Source organism: Protopterus annectens, chromosome 3.part1 (genome assembly GCF_019279795.1).
Source record: "Protopterus annectens isolate FY-2018-M chromosome 3.part1, PAN1.0, whole genome shotgun sequence".
Taxonomy (NCBI): Eukaryota; Metazoa; Chordata; order Ceratodontiformes; family Protopteridae; genus Protopterus; species Protopterus annectens.
In genome coordinates this window covers 234,565,751-234,588,922 of record NC_056732.1, presented here as the reverse complement: position 1 = coordinate 234,588,922, position 23,172 = coordinate 234,565,751, and the positions used below count along the sequence as shown (strand labels likewise).

Genomic DNA, 23,172 nt, shown 5'->3' with positions numbered 1-23,172 from the left:
GTTTAGTTCATAGCCCACCCCCTCAGTTTACAGATGATTAACCTTAACTGACCTCTTCTATCTTGTGTGACTCCTTAACTGACCAGTTCTAATTCCTGTCTGACTCACAAGAGACAGAGCTGTGGAGTCTTATCAAGTTTTAATAATCAGTTAAAAGAAGAATACAAGTACAACACTGTGTAAAGAAAACAAATCACAGTATACAAAATAGAAAAAGGCAATAAAGCAATACAGCATACCATAAATAAAAAGCAAATCAACCTTTCCCTCACAGTAATCTGCAGCATAGTTTGGGTGAGCCTTTCTGTAAAGCTATGAAATGTTTTATTTTACCACTTTAATAGAAGGTTTAGTTCCTAGCTCCACCCACCCAGTTTACAGTTGATTAGCCTTAACTGACCTCTTCTAACTTGTGTGACTCCTTAATTGACCTATTCTAATTCCTGTCTGTCTCACAAGAACCAGAGCTGTGATGACTTTTCAAGTTTTAATATGCAGTTAAAAGCAGAATACAAGTAAAACTCAGTGTAAAGAAAAACATCATAGTATACAAAGTAGAAAAAGGTAACAAAGCAATACAGAATACAACAAATAAAAACCAAGCCAACCTTTCCCTCACAGCAAACAGTAGTAGAGTCTGGGTGAGCCTTTCCAGTAAAGCTCTGAATTGTTTTGTTTTATCCCTTAAATAGAAAGTTTAGTTCCTAGCTGCACCCCCACAGTTTGCAGCTGATTAACCTTAATTGACCTCTTCTAACTTGTGTGACTCCTTAATTGATCTGTTCTAATTCCTTTCTGACTCACAAGTGGTGTCTTTTCAAGTATTAATATGCAGTTAAAAGCAGAATACAAGTAAAACACAGTGTAAAGAAAACAAATCAGAGTATACAAAATGGAAACAGGCAATAAAGCAATACAGAATACAACAAATAAAAAGCAAACCAACCTTTCCCTCACAGCAAACTGCAGCAGAGACTGGTTGCATCTTTCCAGTAAAGCTTTGAACTTTTTTATTTTGCCACTTAAATAGAAGGTTTAGTTCCTATCTCGACCCTCTCACTTCACAGATGATTAGCCTTAACTGACCTCTTCTAACTTGTGTGACTCCTTAATTGACCTGTTCTAATTTCTGTCTGTCTCATAAGAGACAGAGCTGTGGTGTCGTTTCAAGTTTTAATATGCAGTTAAAAGCAAAATACAAGTAAAACACAGTGTAAAGAAAACAAATCACAGTATACAAAATAGAAAAAAGCAATAAAGTTATACAGAATCAACAAAAAAAAGCAAGTCAACCTTTCCGTCATAGCAAACTGCAGCAGGGTCTTGGTGAGCCTTTCCAGTTAAGCTCTGAAATATTTAATTTTACCCCTTAAATAGAAGGTTTAATTCCTAGCTCCACCCCCTCAGTTTACAGATGATTAACCTAAACTGACCTCTTCTAACTTGTGTGACTCCTTAATTGAACTGCTCTAATTCCTGTCTGACTCACAAGTGGTGTCTTTTCAAGTTTTAATATGCAGTTAAAAGCAGAATACAAGTAAAACACAGTGTAAGGAAAACAAATCACAGGATACAAAATAGAAAAAGGCAATAATGCAAAACAGAATATAGCAAATAAAAAGCAAACCACCCTTTCCCTCACAGCAAACTGCAGCAGAGTCTGTTCTATTTCCTGTCTATCTCACAAGAGACAGAGCTGTGGTGTCTTTCCAAGTTTTAATATGCAGTTAAAAGCAGAATACAAGTAAAACACAGTGTAAAGAAAACAAATCACAATAGAGAAAATAGAAAAAGGCAATAAAGCAATACAGAATACCATAAATAAAAAGCAAACCAACCTTTTCCTCACAGCAATCTGCAGCATAGCCTGGGTGAGCCTTTCCGGTAAAGGTCTGAAATGTTTTATTTTACCAGTTGAATAGAAGGTTTATTTCCTATTGCCACCCCCCCCCCCCAGTTTACAGATGATTAGCCTTAACTGACCTCTTCTGACTTGTGTGACTCCTTAATTGACCTGTTCTAATTCCTGTCTGACTCACAAGAACCAGAGCTATGGTGACTTTTCAAGTTTTAATATGCAGTTAAAAGCAGAATACAATTAAAACACAGTGTAAAGAAAAAAATCACAGTATACAAAATAGAAAAAGGAAATAAAGCAATAAAGAATACAACAAATAAAAAGCAAGTCAACCTTTCCCTCACAGCAAACAGTAGCAGAGTCTGGGTGAGCCTTTCTAGTAAAGCTCTGACTTGTTTTGCTTTACCCCTTAAATAAAAGGTTTTGTTCCTAGCTGCACCCCCTCAGTTTACAGATGATTAACCTTAACTGACCTCTTCTAACCTCCTTAAAATTCATGTTCTAAGTCCTTTCTGACTCACAAGTGGTGTCCTTTCAAGTTTTAATATGCAGTTAAAAGCAGAATACAAGTAAAACACAGTGTAAAGAAAACAAATCACAGTATACAAAGTAGGAAAAGGCAATAAAGCAATACAGAATACAACAAGTAAAAAGCAAGCCAATCTTTCCCTCACAGCAAACAGTAGCAGAGTCTGGGTGAGCCTTTTCAGTAAAGCTCAGAATTGTTTTGTTTTACCCCTTAAATAGAAGGTTTAGTTCCTAGCTGTACCCGCTCAGTCTACAGATGATTAACCTTAACTGACCTCCTCTAACTTGTGTTACTCCTTAACTGACCTGTTCTAGTTCCTTTCTGACTTACAAGTGGTGTTTTTTCAAGTTTTAATATGCAGTTAAAAGCAGAATACAAGTAAAAAACCTGGTGGACTTCTTTGAGACAGTTACCTAGGCTATAGATGAGGGAAAGGTGGTACACACAGCCTACCTAGACATTGCAAAGGCTTTCAACACCATTCCCCATTCTGGTATTATAGACAAGCTCACCAGCCTGAACATAAACCCCTACATCACAAGATGGGTTGCCAACTGGCTCACGGACAGAACCCACATTATGAGAGTTGCGGGAGCTAGGTCTGACTCTAAATCGGTTACAATTGGAGTTCCCCAGGGCTCAGTCCTAGGACCCCTCCTGTTCGGCATATACTTCTCAGAGGTACAGGCAAGCACAGGAGGACTATGGCTGACCAAGTTCGCAGATGACTGCAAACTAGGGGCTATAATTGACTCTCCAGCTGACACAGACATCCTCCAAAAGGGTCTCACTGAGATGGATACCTGGTGTCAACATCATGGCCTCAAGCTAAATGTCAAAAAGTACATAGTCATCCCCTTTGGAAAAAAACAAAGTACCAACAAACTACCACATAAGTGGTAGTCTCCTAAATACGGAAGACGTAATAAGGGATCTGGGGACTCAAGTAGATAGTAATCTCACCTTTGATAATCACATTGCCAAAGTGGTTAGAAAATCCTTCTATGTGGCCCACCTAATCACAAAAGGGTTCGCATCCAAATCAAAAGAGGTCATTGTGCCCCTCTACTCATCAGTCATCAGACCCATCATCGAGTACAACACCCCATTTGGGATGTACCTTACAAGACACCTGCAGCAGCTGGAAAGACCACAGAAGTACCTCACCAAGAGGATCACCTCAAACAGATGCCCTATGCAACTCAACTGAAGAAATTACAGCTGTACTCAGTTGCATACCACCCACTCAGAGGTGATCTCTGCCTGACATACAAGGCCATGTCCAACCCAGAATTGATGGACATGCTCCACCTAAAGAAAACCTTACCCCCGAGAGCCACACACTCTAGGGATCTAAACCTCACCACAACAATAAATAGGACGTGCTGGAGGGATAGATTCCTGTCCCAGAGACTTTCCATGCTTTAGAACAAGATCCCAATCTATATTAGGCAGAGCTCCTCGCTAACACTCTTCAAAAGAAATCTTGACGAGTGGATGGGAAACAGAAAGTTTACCTCGGGGATCACTTCAGTGGCTTTGCTGGACAGAGGCACAGGGAACTAATCTAAGGGGGCGGTGAAAGCCAACATATTCTGGCTAGTCTTATAAATGCCTTCAGGCAGATAGTCTAGTACCTACCTATGAAACTATAAAACACAGTGTAAAGAAAACAGATCACACTATACAAAATAGAAAATGGCAATAAAGCAATACAGAATACAACAAATAAAAAGCAAACCAACCTTTCCCTCACAGCAAACTGCAGCAGAGTCCGGTTGCGCCTTTCCAGTAAAGCTCTGAAATGTTTTATTTTACCCCTTAAATAAAAGGTTTAGTTCCTAGCTCCACCCTCTCACTTCACAGATGATTAGCCTTAACTGACCTCTTCTAACTTGTGTGACTCCTTAATTGACCTGTTCTAATTTCTGTCTGACTCATAAGAGACAGAGCTATGGTATATTTTCAAGTTTTAATATGCAGTTAAAAGCAGAATACGTGTAAAACACAGTGTAAAGAAAACAAATCACAGCATACAAAATAGAAAAAGGCAATAAAGCAATACAGAATATGAGAAATAAAAAGCAAGCCAACCTTTCCCCTCACAACAAACTGCAGCAGAGTCTGGTCTCGCCTTTCCAGTAAAGCTCTGAAATGTTTTATTTTGCCCCTTAAATAGAAGGTTTAATTCCTAGCTCCATCCTGTCAGTTCACAGATGATTAGCACAGGGAACTAATCTAAGAGGGCGGCGAAGCCAACATATTCTTGCTAGTCTTATAAATGTCTTCAGGCAGATAGCCTAGTACCTACCTATGAACCTATGAACCTATAAAACACAGTGTAAAGAAAACAGATCACACTATACAAAATAGAAAAAGCCAATAAAGCAATACAGAATAAAATAAATAAAAAGCAAACCAACCTTTCCCTCACAGCAAACTTCAGCAGAGTCTGGGTGAGCCTTTCCAGTATAGATCAGTGATATATGATGGACAAGTGTGTTAGATGTTATTTAATGCACAGTGGGAGGAGGACTTAGTTCTCATTAAGTCCATTACACTTATTTGGATGAAATCACTCATCCTTATTGAATAAATATTTGTTTATGGCACAACTATTTCAGTCCGAAACTCATCTGTTTGTTGGATTTTGGTCACAGCACCTTTTCATCGTTTATCAGTTATCACACAATAGTGCTTGTTAAATAATTAAGGCCATGCTGCCTTAAATTACTTCTAAACAATGTAATAAGTTACATCCTCAAATGTGTTAAATAAAGAGAAATATTTCTTTTGATTACATTTGTTTATTACTTGTCATTACCAAGTATCACAAGCTAGTGTTAGTCAAAGAATCAAGATCATGCGGCCATATATTCCTTTCCCATTAAACAGTGCACTGAATGATATCTGAAAACATGTAAAATAAAGGGATTTGGTTTACTTATATGTGCACAAGGGGTATACCCTAAATATTGTGGCATATTTAATACAATCTAAAACACAGTTTTTCAGCAGTTCCCAACAGGCTGTCACATAAAGCAGATGTCAGACATCCAAGATGATACTGTTTCATTCTGCTTTCTCAAGCCACTTCCGAATTCTTGTCAAACATCCCTCCACTGTTTCACCCTAATGCAATAGCACCAGTGCTTCTCAATGGACTGGTGCACCAAATGATATTCTGAATACATAAAACAATGGCTTTCTCAAGCCATTGACAATTCTTGTCAAACATCCCTCCACTGTTTCACCCTAATGCAATAGCATCAGTGCTTCTCAATGGACTGGTGCACCAAATGATATTCTGAATACGTAAAACAAAGTAAAGTACTTCCTTTGCCTATATTTGGCTATATGTATCACAGAACAACACTTGCCCAAAGCAATCAAGATCATTTTGTCTGTTGTTTATCCGTGATCAATTTTTTTGCAACTGCTTAAGAGTGGTTCAGTTAATACAGCCTCTACATCTGTATTTTACTGCTTCTTCAAAGTTGTACATACATTTCTTTCAGTGAATGAATCATATGTTAAAAAACGAGCAAAACAGAACAAACTGGTAAAAAACAAAAACAAAACCACGATAACCTTGCTCCAGCAAAATAAACAAACTGCTTGTAGTAACCAGCCTTTAAATCCTTAACGCGAGTTTATTATGAAGCGTTTTCGCCTTGCTTAATAGCTTGCCTTCTTCAGAGGTAAGTTAAAAACAATTTTCAAAGTGAGACTTAAATACAAAAAGAAAAGGAAGTGATGTCATAGAATGGCCTTTTTTAAAAGGCAATTACTAAAAAAATACATATTATTAAAAAACACATATTATTAAAAAAGATAAACGTACAATACACAAGTCCTTACAAGTACCAAAGCACAATCAAAGAAAATAAAATAAAAACCGATAGCCCCTTATGGTAACAAACTAAGGGCTGTAATGGTAAAATGTACTTATATAATAAATATTAAATGTGTGTAATAAATGCACCAAAAAGTATTACAATTTGGTGCCAAAATCAAGTGACAAATAATGAACTAAGATTTCAAAAACAATAATATTCCTAATAATTGGCCAACCTAATATATAAGGCTGAATTTAATATCATCCAAGAAATGAGCAAAAAATATATATGAACAAAGAGTATATATATATATATATATGAATTTAAACACAGGAATATATATAGGAATATATATGTAATGCAAAGGGACAGGGAGCAAAGCATCACCCCGGTCCAACTAGTTGAAGTAGTCAACGTAAGTACCTTCTTAATTTTAAGACCGGTAGAATGTTGCAATTATCATTTAGACCAGGGAAATGAAAAGCATCTGTCCTGAATTGCCACTCCAATTCCTTTAATTCTAACAGTAATGAGGTCGGACCTCCTCTAATCGATGGATTAATTTGATCAATCGCCATGAATGAGAAACTATGCCCATAATGATCTATTATATGTTTAGCTAGGGCATTGTTATGATTTTTATTATTCATGGCGTACAAGTGCTCATACATGCGGTCACGCAATCTGCGGTCCGTCTTTCCAATATAGAAAGAGGGACAGCAGTTGCAAAAGGCCGCATATACTACTGATTTGCTTTCACAATTGAGAGGCAATCTAATAGTATACTTCTTGCCCCTCACTGTGAATGTCTGACCCGACTTGGTTATGTAACATCTGTTACAAAAACCACATGGGTACATTCCCACTCTTTTGTTAAATTGTGTAACAGAGATGTTCATCTGTAGTAACTCTTTTAAATTCCTATTTCTCTTAAAAACAAATTTAGGAAAATCACCAAATTTCTTTACTAAAATAGGATTACTTAAAATGAAATCCCAATTCTTCTGGATAATTGACACAATTTCACTGGAGTCAAAGCTAAACGTGGTGACATAACAGAGGGCCGGGTCAAAACTTATTGTTTCAGTAAAACCCACATGTTCAGTTTCCAAACCACTTTCCTGAGTGGGTGTAGTTGCTACATTAATTCCTAAATCAATATCCAAACCAGCATTCGACAGAATTGCTTTGAAAACACCGTTAACCCTTTTTGAGGTTACTTCATTCAAAATGTCAATAACAAACTTAGATGGATAATTTCGCTTCAAAAACATATCAGTTAACAAATTACATTCTTCATAAAAATACTCCAACGTACTGCACATTCTCGCTGCTCTGACAAATTGGCCTTTAACAATGGCCTTCTTCTGTCTAAAAGGATGATGGCTAGAAATAAGAATGAATTGCAGTACGTTGGTTTTCTGTGTATTCTTGAAGTGAAAGAACTGGTTTGAAAGTCCTTCATCAATTTCACATCAAGAAAATCAATGCTTGATGTTGAAAAATTATGGGTGAATTTCAAAAATTCTGTGGTGTTGTTAATGTTTGACACAAAATTGTCAGCTGTAATCCTGTCACCTTCAAATAAAATAAAGATATCGTCTAGGTATCTCGTGTAATATTTGATTGGTTTTACAAGATCAGGTGAGGCAAAGATAAAATGTTTCTCCCAATAGCTCATAAAAAAGTTAGCTACCACTGCCCCACAAGGAGAGCCCATGGCCACTCCTTTTTTTTGTAAGTAATATTTTTTGTCAAACATAAAAAAGTTTAAAGACAACACTATGTCCAACACCTCAGTTATCACATCAATCTCATTTCTTGAGGCCCCTAGTTCCGAAAGTAATAAAGCTAACCATTCAAGGGCTTCATTGTGAGGAATTGAAGTATACAAGTCAACCACATCAACAGTGAGGAAATTCACCTCACTGTTGAAGGGTTGACTATTAATGGCCTCTAGGAAGGACCAGGAATCTTTACAAATCCCAGGTAAATGTCCTATGTATTTAGACAACATTTTATCAACCAGTTTAGCACAAGAATAAGTCATGGAAGACCTTCCGTCAATTAAGGCTCTCATTGGGGGGTTCATCAAGTCTTTATGTACCTTTGGTATGCCGAACATAACGGGTATTTTTGGTAATGTCATGTCTATAAAATTATACGTGTCCAAGTCTATTTTATTTTCGAGAAATAAATCCCGAAAATACCCCCTTATTCTTTTGTAAGCTCCTTGTGTCTCATTAAGGGATGCTTCAGCATATGCTGGTGATTCTTATATGGTGAACATTTTTTCTTTATAGATTTGATCCTCCAATATTACTAGGCCTCCCCCTTTGTCAGGTTTTAAAAGTCTAACTGACATATTGCAAAGATTTCGTAACATTTCAGTTTGAGCCTTAGTAGTATTGAACTCATATTTTGAACGCTTATTGAACTTATTATTAAATAAGTGTCTCAAGTCCACCTCACAGGCCTGTTCAAATGTCTGTAAGGCCGGATGAAGGGGTGGGTTGAAAACACTAGGAAGTTTCAAAGATTGAGAAAAGCTAGAATTATTAACCTCATTATTAAAAAATAATTTCAAATTCAACTTTCTAACAAAGCATTTCAAATTTATAAGTTCCTTAGATACATCACCAAACCTACTAGGAACAAAAGTGTACCCGTATGCTAACAGTTCAATCAGTTCTTTATGAAGTTGGAAGTCCGTAAAATTATAAATTTTAAAGTCACCATTTGAATTCAGCAAAATATCAGGGCCTTTTTGCAAAGAACAAGTGTCCACATCAATATCATCATACTGGGCTCCATTTAATGTCTCTCCAGTCAGGGTCAGTCCGGGAATAATATTTATTTCCAGTTCTGTCTCCTGTTGGTACGTTGTCGTGGGTTGCGTTGATCTAAAAAATTGATGTTATTATAGGAATTATTGTTGCCTCTGTTGTTATTTGCATTATAACTTTTAATTCTGTTGCTACGTCTTGGGCCCATATCAGAATGATTAAAGGACTCTTGATCAAGTGAGCCCTCATTTATATTGGACTCAATAGCATGGTTTGCAACAGAATTATTACAAGAATTCCCCCCACTAGGTACTGTCATTCTTTGTTCCGAAGAACGGAGTTTGGGGTAAGCAGTATCAGATTGATAAGCTTGCCTATCTCTGACAAGCTTCTTAACCTTGTTCTGTTTTAACTTAACCAGCATTGCTTCTATGCTGGTAAGTGTGCGATCGTAATCAACTTTGAACGTGGGGAAATTCAAATCCTCCTATAGTTGTTTATCAAGCAAGTCAATGTCCAACAGTAATTGTCCCACTTGTTGTTCATAGTGTTTAATTATGAGCTGAAGTAATTGAATTCCCTGCATTTGAAACAATTCTTTTAGTTCACTAAAAAAAGGCACAGTATTAATTAACAGAAGGGGCAAATGAGTTCCACAAACCTTTGGTATGAGGCCCTCCTGTATGCATTGCTTAAAATATGCGGATTCAAGTTGTAATTTTTTGAGCTTTAAAACATGACTATCAAATAATTTCAGCTTATCTGATAGGGTGATAGTATTACCATCATCTCTGGAACCCGCATTATTAATGTCAGACGTTGAAAAAGCAAATGCTTCTGTATCGGACATCCAAGCCGCTATATTAAATGAGTGACTTACATTATTAGAGGCACCCGATGTAGAAGGCCCTCCATGTATCTGCAACGAAGAATCACCCAAACGGCCGTTGGTGCTGGAAGAACTTGGTCCAGAAGGGAAAGCTGGAGATTCCCTACTACGTGCGCTTACACTGGAACTAGTATTGGCTCTGTCATTATTAGCCGCCAAAGATAAGGCGGGAGGTGGTTGCGCTGCTGGAATGGAGTCGTTCCCTGAACAAACAGCAACACTGGATAGTGAAGGTAATCCTCTTCTTTCCAAAGTAACATTAGTTGCGATAGCATCCTTCCTTTCAACCGCATCGAGTCTTGCATTAAGTCTATCAAGTTTCTCGGACAGCGCTGCTAATATTGAAGACATCCGGTTGCAGCTGTCCGAGTTCTCTTCCGTGTTCTCTTCCGTTCGCCCATTAGTCGTAAGTGTTGAAAATATATTGGGAGTGCTGGGGCTATCAGGTCCATCCGTGGCCATAGAAACGAACTGGTAAAAAACGAGCAAAACAGAACAAACTGGTAAAAAACAAAAACAAAACCACAATAACCTTGCTCCAGCAAAATAAACAAACTGCTTGTAGTAACCAGCCTTTAAATCCTTAACGCGAGTTTATTATGAAGCGTTTTCGCCTTGCTTAATAGCTTGGCTTCTTCAGAGGTAAGTTAAAAACAATTTTCAAAGTGAGACTTAAATACAAAAAGAAAAGGAAGTGATGTCATAGAATGGCCTTTTTTAAAAGGCAATTACTAAAAAAATACATATTATTAAAAGACACATATTATTAAAAAAGATAAACGTACAATACACAAGTCCTTACAAGTACCAAAGCACAATCAAAGAAAATAAAATAAAAACCGATAGCCCCTTATGGTAACAAACTAAGGGCTGTAATGGTAAAATGTACTTATATAATAAATATCAAATGTGTGTAATAAATGCACCAAAAAGTATTACAATTTGGTGCCAAAATCAAGTGACAAATAATGAACTAAGAGTTCAAAAACAATAATATTCCTAAAAATTGGCCAACCTAATATATAAGGCTGAATTTAATATCATCCAAGAAATGAGCAAAAAATATATATGAACAAAGAGTATATATATATATATATATGAATTTAATATCATCCTTTAATAATATCATCATTTAATAATATGTGTTTTTTAATAATATGTATTTTTTTAGTAATTGCCTTTTAAAAAAGGCCATTCTATGACATCACTTCCTTTTCTTTTTGTATTTAAGTCTCACTTTGAAAGTTGTTTTTAACTTACCTCTGAAGAAGCCAAGCTATTAAGCAAGGCGAAAACGCTTCATAATAAACTCGCGTTAAGGATTTAAAGGCTGGTTACTACAAGCAGTTTGTTTATTTTGCTGGAGCAAGGTTATCGTAGTTTTGTTTTTGTTTTTTACCAGTTTGTTCTGTTTTGCTCGTTTTTTACCAGTTCGTTTCTATGGCCACGGATAGACCTGATAGCCCCAGCACTCCCAATATATTTTCAACACTTACGACTAATGGGCGAACGGAAGAGAACACGGAAGAGAACTCGGACAGCTGCAACCGGATGTCTTCAATATTAGCAGCGCTGTCCGAGAAACTTGATAGACTTAATGCAAGACTCGATGCGGTTGAAAGGAAGGATGCTATCGCAACTAATGTTACTTTGGAAAGAAGAGGATTACCTTCACTATTCAATGTTGCTGTTTGTTCAGGGAACGACTCCATTCCAGCAGCGCAACCACCTCCCGCCTTATCTTTGGCGGCTAATAATGGCAGAGCCAATACTAGTTCCAGTGTAAGCGCACGTAGTAGGGAATCTCCAGCTTTCCCTTCTGGACCAAGTTCTTCCAGCACCAACGGCCGTTTGGGTGATTCTTTGTTGCAGATACATGGAGGGCCTTCTACATCGGGTGCCTCTAATAATGTAAGTCACTCATTTAATATAGCGGCTTGGATGTCCGATACAGAAGCATTTGCTTTTTCAACGTCTGACATTAATAATGCGGGTTCCAGAGATGATGGTAATACTATCACCCTATCAGATAAGCTGAAATTATTTGATAGTCATGTTTTAAAGCTCAAAAAATTACAACTTGAATCCGCATATTTTAAGCAATGCATACAGGAGGGCCTCATACCGAAAGGTTTGCGGAACTCATTTGCCCCTTCTGGGTTAATTAATACTGTGCCTTTTTTTAGTGAACTAAAAGAATTGTTTCAAATGCAGGGAATTCAATTACTTCAGCTCATAATTAAACACTATGAACAACAAGTGGGACAATTACTGTTGGACATTGACTTGCTTGATAAACAACTAAAGGAGGATTTGAATTTCCCCACGTTCAAAGTTGATTACGATCGCACACTTACCAGCATAGAAGCAATGCTGGTTAAGTTAAAACAGAACAAGGTTAAGAAGCTTGTCAGAGATAGGCAAGCTTATCAATCTGATACTGCTTACCCCAAACTCCGTTCTTCGGAACAAAGAATGACAGTACCTAGTGGGGGGAATTCTTGTAATAATTCTGTTGCAAACCATGCTATTGAGTCCAATATAAATGAGGGCTCACTTGATCAAGAGTCCTTTAATCATTCTGATATGGGCCCAAGACATAGCAACAGAATTAAAAGTTATAATGCAAATAACAACAGAGGCAACAATAATTCCTATAATAACATCAATTTTTTAGATCAACGCAACCCACGACAACGTACCAACAGGAGACAGAACTGGAAATAAATATTATTCCCGGACTGACCCTGACTGGAGAGACATTAAATGGAGCCCAGTATGATGATATTGATGTGGACACTTGTTCTTTGCAAAAAGGCCCTGATATTTTGCTGAATTCAAATGGTGACTTTAAAATTTATAATTTTACGGACTTCCAACTTCAGAAAGAACTGATTGAACTGTTAGCATACGGGTACACTTTTGTTCCTAGTAGGTTTGGTGATGTATCTAAGGAACTTATAAATTTGAAATGCTTTGTTAGAAAGTTGAATTTGAAATTATTTTTTAATAATGAGGTTAATAATTCTAGCTTTTCTCAATCTTTGAAACTTCCTAGTGTTTTCAACCCACCCCTTCATCCGGCCTTACAGATATTTAAACAGGCCTGTGAGGTGGACTTGAGACACTTATTTAATAATAAGTACAATAAGCGTTCAAAATATGAGTTCAATACTACTAAGGCTCAAACTGAAATGTTACAAAATCTTTGCAATATGTCAGTTAGACTTTTAAAACCTGACAAAGGGGGAGGCCTAGTAATATTGGAGGATCAAATCTATAAAGAAAAAATGTTCACCATATTAGAATCACCAGCATATGCTGAAGCATCCCTTAATGAGACACAAGGAGCTTACAAAAGAATAAGGGGTATTTTCGGGATTTATTTCTCGAAAATAAAATAGACTTGGACATGTATAATTTTATAGACATGACATTACCAAAAATACCCGTTATGTTCGGCATACCAAAGGTACATAAAGACTTGATGAACCCCCCAATGAGAGCCTTAATTGACGGAAGGTCTTCCATGACTTATTCTTGTGCTAAACTGGTTGATAAAATGTTGTCTAAATACATAGGACATTTACCTGGGATTTGTAAAGATTCCTGGTCCTTCCTAGAGGCCATTAATAGTCAACCCTTCAACAGTGAGGTGAATTTCCTCACTGTTGATGTGGTTGACTTGTATACTTCAATTCCTCACAATGAAGCCCTTGAATGGTTAGCTTTATTACTTTCGGAACTAGGGGCCTCAAGAAATGAGATTGATGTGATAACTGAGGTGTTGGACATAGTGTTGTCTTTAAACTTTTTTATGTTTGACAAAAAATATTACTTACAAAAAAAAGGAGTGGCCATGGGCTCTCCTTGTGGGGCAGTGGTAGCTAACTTTTTTATGAGCTATTGGGAGAAACATTTTATCTTTGCCTCACCTGATCTTGTAAAACCAATCAAATATTACACGAGATACCTAGACGATATCTTTATTTTATTTGAAGGTGACAGGATTACAGCTGACAATTTTGTGTCAAACATTAACAACACCACAGAATTTTTGAAATTCACCCATAATTTTTCAACATCAAGCATTGATTTTCTTGATGTGAAATTGATGAAGGACTTTCAAACCAGTTCTTTCACTTCAAGAATACACAGAAAACCAACGTACTGCAATTCATTCTTACATTTTTCTAGCCATCATCCTTTTAGACAGAAGAAGGCCATTGTTAAAGGCCAATTTGTCAGAGCAGCGAGAATGTGCAGTACGTTGGAGTATTTTTATGAAGAATGTAATTTGTTAACTGATATGTTTTTGAAGCGAAATTATCCATCTAAGTTTGTTATTGACATTTTGAATGAAGTAACCTCAAAAAGGGTTAACGGTGTTTTCAAAGCAATTCTGTCGAATGCTGGTTTGGATATTGATTTAGGAATTAATGTAGCAACTACACCCACTCAGGAAAGTGGTTTGGAAACTGAACATGTGGGTTTTACTGAAACAATAAGTTTTGACCCGGCCCTCTGTTATGTCACCACGTTTAGCTTTGACTCCAGTGAAATTGTGTCAATTATCCAGAAGAATTGGGATTTCATTTTAAGTAATCCTATTTTAGTAAAGAAATTTGGTGATTTTCCTAAATTTGTTTTTAAGAGAAATAGGAATTTAAAAGAGTTACTACATCTCTGTTACACAATTTAACAAAAGAGTGGGAATGTACCCATGTGGTTTTTGTAACAGATGTTACATAACCAAGTCGGGTCAGACATTCACAGTGAGGGGCAAGAAGTATACTATTAGATTGCCTCTCAATTGTGAAAGCAAATCAGTAGTATATGCGGCCTTTTGCAACTGCTGTCCCTCTTTCTATAATGGAAAGACGGACCGCAGATTGCGTGACCGCATGTATGAGCACTTGTACGCCATGAATAATAAAAATCATAACAATGCCCTAGCTAAACATATAATAGATCATTATGGGCATAGTTTCTCATTCATGGCGATTGATCAAATTAATCCATCGATTAGAGGAGGTCCGACCTCATTACTGTTAGAATTAAAGGAATTGGAGTGGCAATTCAGGACAGATGCTTTTCATTTCCCTGGTCTAAATGATAATTGCAACATTCTACCGGTCTTAAAATTAAGAAGTTACTTACGTTGACTACTTCAACTAGTTGGACCGGGGTGATGCTTTGCTCCCTGTCCCTTTGCATTACATATATATTCCTATATATATTCCTGTGTTTAAATTCATATATATATATATACTCTTTGTTCATATATATTTTTTGCTCATTTCTTGGATGATATTAAATTCAGCCTTATATATTAGGTTGGCCAATTTTTAGGAATATTATTGTTTTTGAACTCTTAGTTCATTATTTGTCACTTGATTTTGGCACCAAATTGTAATACTTTTTGGTGCATTTATTACACACATTTAATATTTATTATATAAGTACATTTTACCATTACAGCCCTTAGTTTGTTACCATAAGGGGCTATCGGTTTTTATTTTATTTTCTTTGATTGTGCTTTGGTACTTGTAAGGACTTGTGTATTGTACGTTTATCTTTTTTAATTATATGTGTTTTTTAATAATATGTATTTTTTTAGTAATTGCCTTTTAAAAAAGGCCATTCTATGACATCACTTCCTTTTCTTTTTGTATTTAAGTCTCACTTTGAAAATTGTTTTTAACTTACCTCTGAAGAAGCCAAGCTATTAAGCAAGGCGAAAACACTTCATAATAAACTCGCGTTAAGGATTTAAAGGCTGGTTACTACAAGCAGTTTGTTTATTTTGCTGGAGCAAGGTTATCGTGGTTTTGTTAATGAATCATATGTTGCTGTATGCGGCTTCTAAATAATGCAACAAATATCTGCCAGCATACCAAATAAATTCAAATATTCTTTTTGGTTTTATATGGCTAAAGCTTATTTTTGCTGGATATCAACGAATGGTACTTTTTAAAGAATCAGAATTATGTAGCTATATAATGTGCCTAAATGGTCCACCAAATAACACCTGCAAAATACAAAACAGAATGAACTAGTTCTCTTGCTTGTATTTAGCTGTAACTTATCACTGTCAGGTATAGTACTTGTCAAATGATCAAGACCATGTTACTGTATGTGGCTTGTCACTAAATAGAAGTCCAAATGATTTCAACAAACATGGAAACAAAGTTAAATACTCGTCTTTGTTATACTATTGTTTCTCACTACGTGGTATGAAATAATACAAATTCTCAAGCAGGAATACCACATTATTTGATATTACTTTCCAATTATCATTTTTCACTATTACATAAGTTAGGTACAGGGAATACAGCTTCTGTCATATCCATGTCAAAGTCTGTTGTTTCTCCATAATCTTTTTTTCTAGAAATAAATTAAGACCATGTTGTTCTGTATTGCTTCTAAATGATATACCAACATGATACCTGTAAAAATGTAAAAAAAAAACCTTCTGTTTTTATTTTGCTATAACTTTAAACTATCATGAAAAGGGCTTGTAAAATAGACTGTGTTACATTATGTTGTTTCTAAATAGTACACTATTTATCTACAAAAATATAATTTCACTTGTTTATATTTGGCTAAAATTTGTCATTGCTGTGTACCATAACATCATGATTGTGAAAGAAGGAAGTTGATTTAGCTTTATGTTGTTTCCTCACTAGTTAGATTAACAAAAGAAATTTCATGAATGTAAAATAAAGGGCCATATTAATCTTCATTAAATTTGACTATTACTTTTCACTGATGAATATCACTGAATACCTCTTGTCAACCAGTGAAGACCATGTTGTTTAATATTGCTTCCCAGAGATCTTTTTCACTAGCGCAATGCAGTTTACAGCCCTTTCATATTAAATCAGGTATCACAGAACACCATATTCACGAGAATGTTGTTCTATGTCACTTTCTTATGACATCTTCTGTTTCCACATTTACCATCCTGTCATTCCATTGTACTCTTAAACAACTCAGCAATTGCTCTGTAAGCCAATATTCATAATTGACAAATGTGTGATGCATCCATTATAAAAAAGGGAAACAGCTAAGACTACTAAAGATTTGTTAGTTCTGTTATTTGAGAGGATCCTCAATGAATTCTGTCACACCAAATGATGGGCAACTATCTGGTGAAAACTCTGAACTACTTCCTGAACATTAAAGAGAAACTTTTGTTATGATTCTTTTTCTGTCTGAAATAATACCCATTGTGTGTGGAAATTTTGGAAATCCTATGTACTGCAGATACAGGCATTCATACATAATTATTCATATGGGGTAAATTACTTAACATCTCCCTTTTCTCTATTAAAAATCAAATTTATTGATTGATTACCAAATTTTATGGCTGACTTGAGGGCACCCTATGATTTTGAGAGGTTATTATGTATGCCATATATTCATCTGCTTAATTATGGAAAGCTAAGGTATGACAATTTATGACTTAGAAACTAATAACCTTTCCTAACCCAAGGGTTGTAATATCTTCCTCATGTTCAGGACCCCCTTACTATACAAATGCTAAGAAGGTTACTGACAGACTTAATGGATGAGGAATAAAGGTACACAACTAGAAAGCATAGGCTGGGATCCTTTAATAAGAGGCTCACTTGAATGTAGTACTTAGGTCAACTAGAACAAGCTTTGGGAATAGGAACATGAGGAAAACTGCACTAACACACTTGAGGCGTTCAAATATAATATCAAATACTATCTTTTTAAGGAAGCTTAGTGCATCTGTTACCATGTCAATGGTTAATACCAAGTAATAGTTCATGTTATCAGTATTGGGCATACTAATAATTCTGTGCTTGAATCCTTTTGTTTTCCTATATTATCCAATATGTTCCCTATTTTAAATATACATATATATATATATATATATATATATATATATATATATATATATATATCTATGGGTCTACTGCTTTTCATCGAATACCACGTATTCAAAAGAGCAGTAGAAGTGCACTTATTTGAAAGTGCACTCTTCAACGAACGGATCGCACCACAGTGGAAGACAGCAGGAAAACATGCTATGTCCTCCACTGTGGTGCGGCATGGGTCATGGTAAGGGGATAGCTAGTAGGGTTATCCCCTTACCATGGCCTGCGCCCTAACCCAAAGGTCTGTGACTACCGCACCACAATGGTCCTGTCCCCCACTGTGGTGCGGTAGTCATGGACCTTAGGGTTAGGGGGCGGGTCATGGTAAGGGGATAGCCCTACTAGCTGTTCCTTTACCATGACCCGTGCCCTAACCCTAAGGTCCGTAACTACTGCACTAAAGTCAGTAGTAGCCCATTCACTGAAGCGGGTTTCACGAAGTGCACTTTCGATTAAGTGCACTTTCACATAACCCAGGGTCTACTATGTGAGTTCGAAGAAGTGTATTTTCGAACATATACAGTAGACCCATATATATATATATATATATATATATATATATATATATATATATATATATATATATATATACATATATATATGTAAAATGTGTGTCTGTGTGTATAACTCTTGCTTATAACTTGTGTTTTTGCCAATTAGTTTGCAATTGCTGATAACTTTATTTTATTGCCAATGTATTAAAACTTCGACTTTGTATGTTATGACTTATGTTTTATTAATTATCCATTTAGTTCTAGCAATATTCTCTATTTTATATTATATGCATACTGCTGCTAACTGAGCCTGAGTATGGCAGAAAAGGGTCAATGGAGCATTTCACTTAGCTGGTGAATAAATAGTAAATAAATGTATAAATAAGGACATTCAGATAGTTTCTATTATTTATGCTTTTTATATATTCTATATGTTCATGTTATCAGTATTGGGCATACTAATAATTCTGTGCTTGAATCCTTTTGTTTTCCTATATTATCCAATATGTTCCCTATTTTAAATCTATATATATATATATATATATATATATATATATATATATATATATATATATATCTATGGTTCTACTGCTTTTCATCGAATACCACATATTCGAAAAAGAGCAGTAGACCGCTCAGTTACGCAAAAGTGCACTTATTTGAAAGTGCACTTTCGCGAACTCAGCTTCAACGAACGGATCGCACCACATTGGAGGACAGCAGGAAAACATGCTATGTCCTCCACTGTGGTGCGGTAGTTACGGACCTTAAGGTTAGGGCATGGGTCATGGTAAGGGGATAGCTAGTAGGGTTATCCCCTTACCATGGCCCGCGCCCTAACCCGAACGTCTGTGACTACCGCACCACAATGGTCCTGTCCCCCACTGTGGTGCGGTAGTCATGGACCTTAGGGTTAGGGTGCGGGTCATGGTAAGGGGATAGCCCTACTAGCTATTCCTTTACCATGACCCGTGCCCTAACCCTAAGGTCCGTAACTACTGCACTAAAGTCAGTAGTAGCCCATTCGCTGAAGCGGGTTTCACGAAGTGCACTTTCGATTAAGTGCACTTTTACGTAACCCAGGGTCTACTATGTGAGTTCGAAGAAGTGTATTTTCGAACATATACAGTAGACCCATATATATATATATATATATATATATATATATATATATATATATGTAAAATGTGTGTCTGTGTGTATAACTCTTGCTTATAACTTGTGTTTTTGCCAATTAGTTTGCAATTGCTGATAACTTTATTTTATTGCCAATGTATTAAAACTTCGACTTTGTATGTTATGACTTATGTTTTATTAATTATCCATTTAGTTCTGGCAATATTCTGTATTTTATATTATATGAATACTGCTGCTAACTGAGCCTGAGTATGGCAGAAAAGGGTCAATGGAGTATTTCAATTAGCTGGTGAATAAATAGTAAATAAATGTATAAATAAGGACATTCAGATAGTTTCTATTATTTATGCTTTTTATATATTCTATTATCTGAATTCTTTTTTTCTCATGTTTAACCACTGTAAAAGAACTACAAATGCAAACAGCTACATATACTCCCCAAGTACTGTGTATGAACTGTATTTGTTAACCCAATAGTTCCTACTAATATCAGAATGTATAAAACAAATGCTTACATTAATATATTTACAGACCTGATAAAACATTTGAAGGTAAATCTGTACAACTAAATTATAGGAAATATTTGTGTCTTTCATTACTTACTTCTTAAAGTTTTCACATGTCCTATGTGGTAGCAGTGTTAAAGGAGATGCAGATAGTTTTCCATCAAAGAGAATGTCCAGTCAAATGCTGAATACTCAGTACAGTAGTGACCCAGGCATGCCATAGAGCCAAGGCCTTAAACTTTGCGCAGATACACTGTGGACGTGTATCAACATATCACCTCAATCAGCCACATGAATGTCCTGCTTTAGTATGAACCTGCTTCATTTGACAAATCTACATGCAGCTTTTATTGATAATAGAAAAAAGTAGTAGGATTTACTATAATTATGCTTATGCATGCAACATTTTTCCAACTATTGTCTTTGCCTAAGTTTTACAAACTGATCTGTTTTAATCATGTACTAACTTAATACATCCAGAGTGCACTATGTTCACTGTTTTCAAATGTCTTTGCAATTTGCTGGATTTTCCTGAGTACTGCTGTGCATCTGACTTGATATTGTGACAGTTTTTTCCTGCATACCGTCATTTTTTCATGTTCTGATTTTTCCTAAGTACATTAATCTTGTGATACTCCACAAATAGTTGCTAAATAGATCACATAAGCTTTGCATATATTGTTGCTTGTTTTACTATACTGCACAATTCCTTATACAGCAATATGTCAATATGAGTGAACATATACACAGCTTCTCACCACCTATACAATTGCCTAGAATCCATCTATTTGTCCAGCAATAAATATCATAGGATCATAGGATGATACTAGGCTATTGGCCCAGAGGCCCTTATAAGCCTAGCCAAGCGTTTAGTGACACATCTGTGCTAGATGCTGATTCAGCTTCTAGTCGGGGGTAGTGGGAACCATAAAATCAAGTGACCAGATGTGATGTCATTCTATAGCCAGCATTGAAATTGTATTTAGATATTAGTGAGAGATGTAATAGTTGCACTCAGCACTGTGTTGTTGCAACTGACAACAAAGACACTTATCCATTTCATCTTGCCTTGCTCTACTAAGCAGCTTAACTAAGGGAACAGTAATTCTTCAGTCAGTTAGGAATATAGTGAGATTAGTTAATCTGTGCGTTATTTTTTATATTTCCTGTGAATTGAAACTCTTGTGTTTATTGTAAATAGATATTCAGTATTGTCATGTTTTCTATTTTATTATTTATTATTAAATATATCTAAACCTTTCATTGTGGCTGGCCTTTTAGTAAATATGTTAACCCTTAAGAGTAATTGCATTTATTTGGTGGCACTGTGGCTTCATCCTCCAAAATGTTTTGCCGTTTGGTTAATACTACCATTTGTATAAGTGTTAATCTTACTAAGAGTAATTGGGTACCCTGGTAAGAGCCTTAAAGTAGCTGGCTGATAGCAGTGTATCTACCTTATAGTCTTGGTGGAGGTGGCAGAGCTGGTAAATCTGTGCCAGCCTTCTATACAACTATGTTCCTTGTTGGTCATTATAATCCAATGACCAAAAACTCCTGTTTGTCCACAAACCTATTAAAACATCTGGATATTTTCTGTGCTCATACCATGTTGCTAAGGCCTGCAACTGCTTATCTCTATCTATTAGGTTAATACCCTCCCTTCCATCCTTAAAACTCATTCTGAAAAACTTCTAGCCAAAAGCTGGCTTTGTTCTCATTAAACACCAGGATAAATTATATTCCCAAATGTGAACAAATACCTATTGATACCTTACATCTCCTTCCACTCCCTTCTTCACTCACTTCCTTACTTATGCCAACTTCTGTCCTCTGGCTTTCTGTCTAAATATACCACAAGCCTGTTTTTCTCTCACTTTGTATTGCAATTCCTGTTTGTATTATACTAGCTTACCTCTAATTTCTCTATAAACTGGCTAAAATTTCTCTACCTACTGAATCATTGTCATATAACTTGTATCTATTCTTAACCAATGTTTTCATATTATGTCTAATGTGGTATAGTTGTTTAAACTGTATTTGTTTTTATATAATTTTTGAAAGACTGTAAAATTATTCTTCTTAAAATGTTTTGTAATACTTTGGTACTTTTCTGCCCGTGCCTTCACTGAAAATGGGTTCCATCCAGTTGGACTTTCCCAGTAATCAAATGTCAATAAATAAATAAATAAAATGAATGCATCCAAGTGTTAAGCTAGTTTTGGACACAGTAGCTATGTATCTGATATAATGTTTCTTACTGCATTTCTGTCATGCACATCTATGGCTACAACATTTGCCTTGTTTACTGCTTTCTTTTTGCCACATGACCTGGGTTGTAGCTTGAAAAGGTCCATTGTGATGAGTGTGCTACGTTGTTTACAAATAATAAATAAATAAGTACTAAAGGTATTAATCTGGTTCTTATTATTGAAGGAACTATATGACAGCCACTGAAGTATACACTTAGTAGTTTGAACTGGTAGCCTTGTAAATTTAACCTTTGACTATGGGACAAAACACTGACAGGGATGCGTATCCATGTTTTCTTACAGAATCAATGATATAATATTTTGCTATCAAAATGAAGGTAATAGTGATCCTAGCCGTTATCCAGATGATGTCGATGTGTTCTGCTCAGCAAAGAGGTATGTGAAAATACATAATTTCTTATTTCATTAATGCTTGATCTATCCATTTTTGTTTGTATTATACAATTATGTTTTAATTTGCTTACCAATGTTTCCTATCACGAATTGAGAGTTAAAAATCCTCATCCATCAATAAGAAATGCATTATCTTTTGGTATTGTTTGTTATTTGCTGTCAGTAACATATGCACTTAGTCTATACCAGAATGGGAGAAATATTGTCTCCCAATGCAAGGAGCTTATTAGTAGAAGACTTGTTGTATGGCTTATGTATTCTTCTCTGTTTCTTCCATTTTATGCATGGTGTAAAATAACATGCATGCTCTGTACAGTTAAAAATATAGCAAAAAATGTTACCTGATAACATAATAATTATATCGAAGTAATAGTATATCTCCCAGAACAAATGGTTACTCTGAATGCCAGGATTTCTGCTGGGCACATACAACTTGTATAAGAAAGGACTATATGAGATAGATGAAAATATTTTATATTTCTCAAATGTGACTGAAAAATATCACAGTCAAGCATTTTATATCCCTCTCCATGTTATGGGGAACTGTGCATATACTGT

General features: G+C 35.8%; 1 protein-coding gene across 1 annotated transcript in view; it reads left to right on the top strand.

Moving 5' to 3' along the window:
* The window catches only part of LOC122798074 (collagen alpha-6(VI) chain-like), a 1,097,601-nt gene that overhangs the window by 130,127 nt on the left and 944,302 nt on the right, over window positions 1-23,172 (top strand). The window contains exon 2 of the mRNA XM_044066731.1: window positions 22,504-22,596. Within this exon, the coding sequence (XP_043922666.1) occupies window positions 22,533-22,596 (64 nt within the window). The 5' untranslated portion in view covers window positions 22,504-22,532. The remainder of the gene's footprint in view (window positions 1-22,503; window positions 22,597-23,172) is intronic.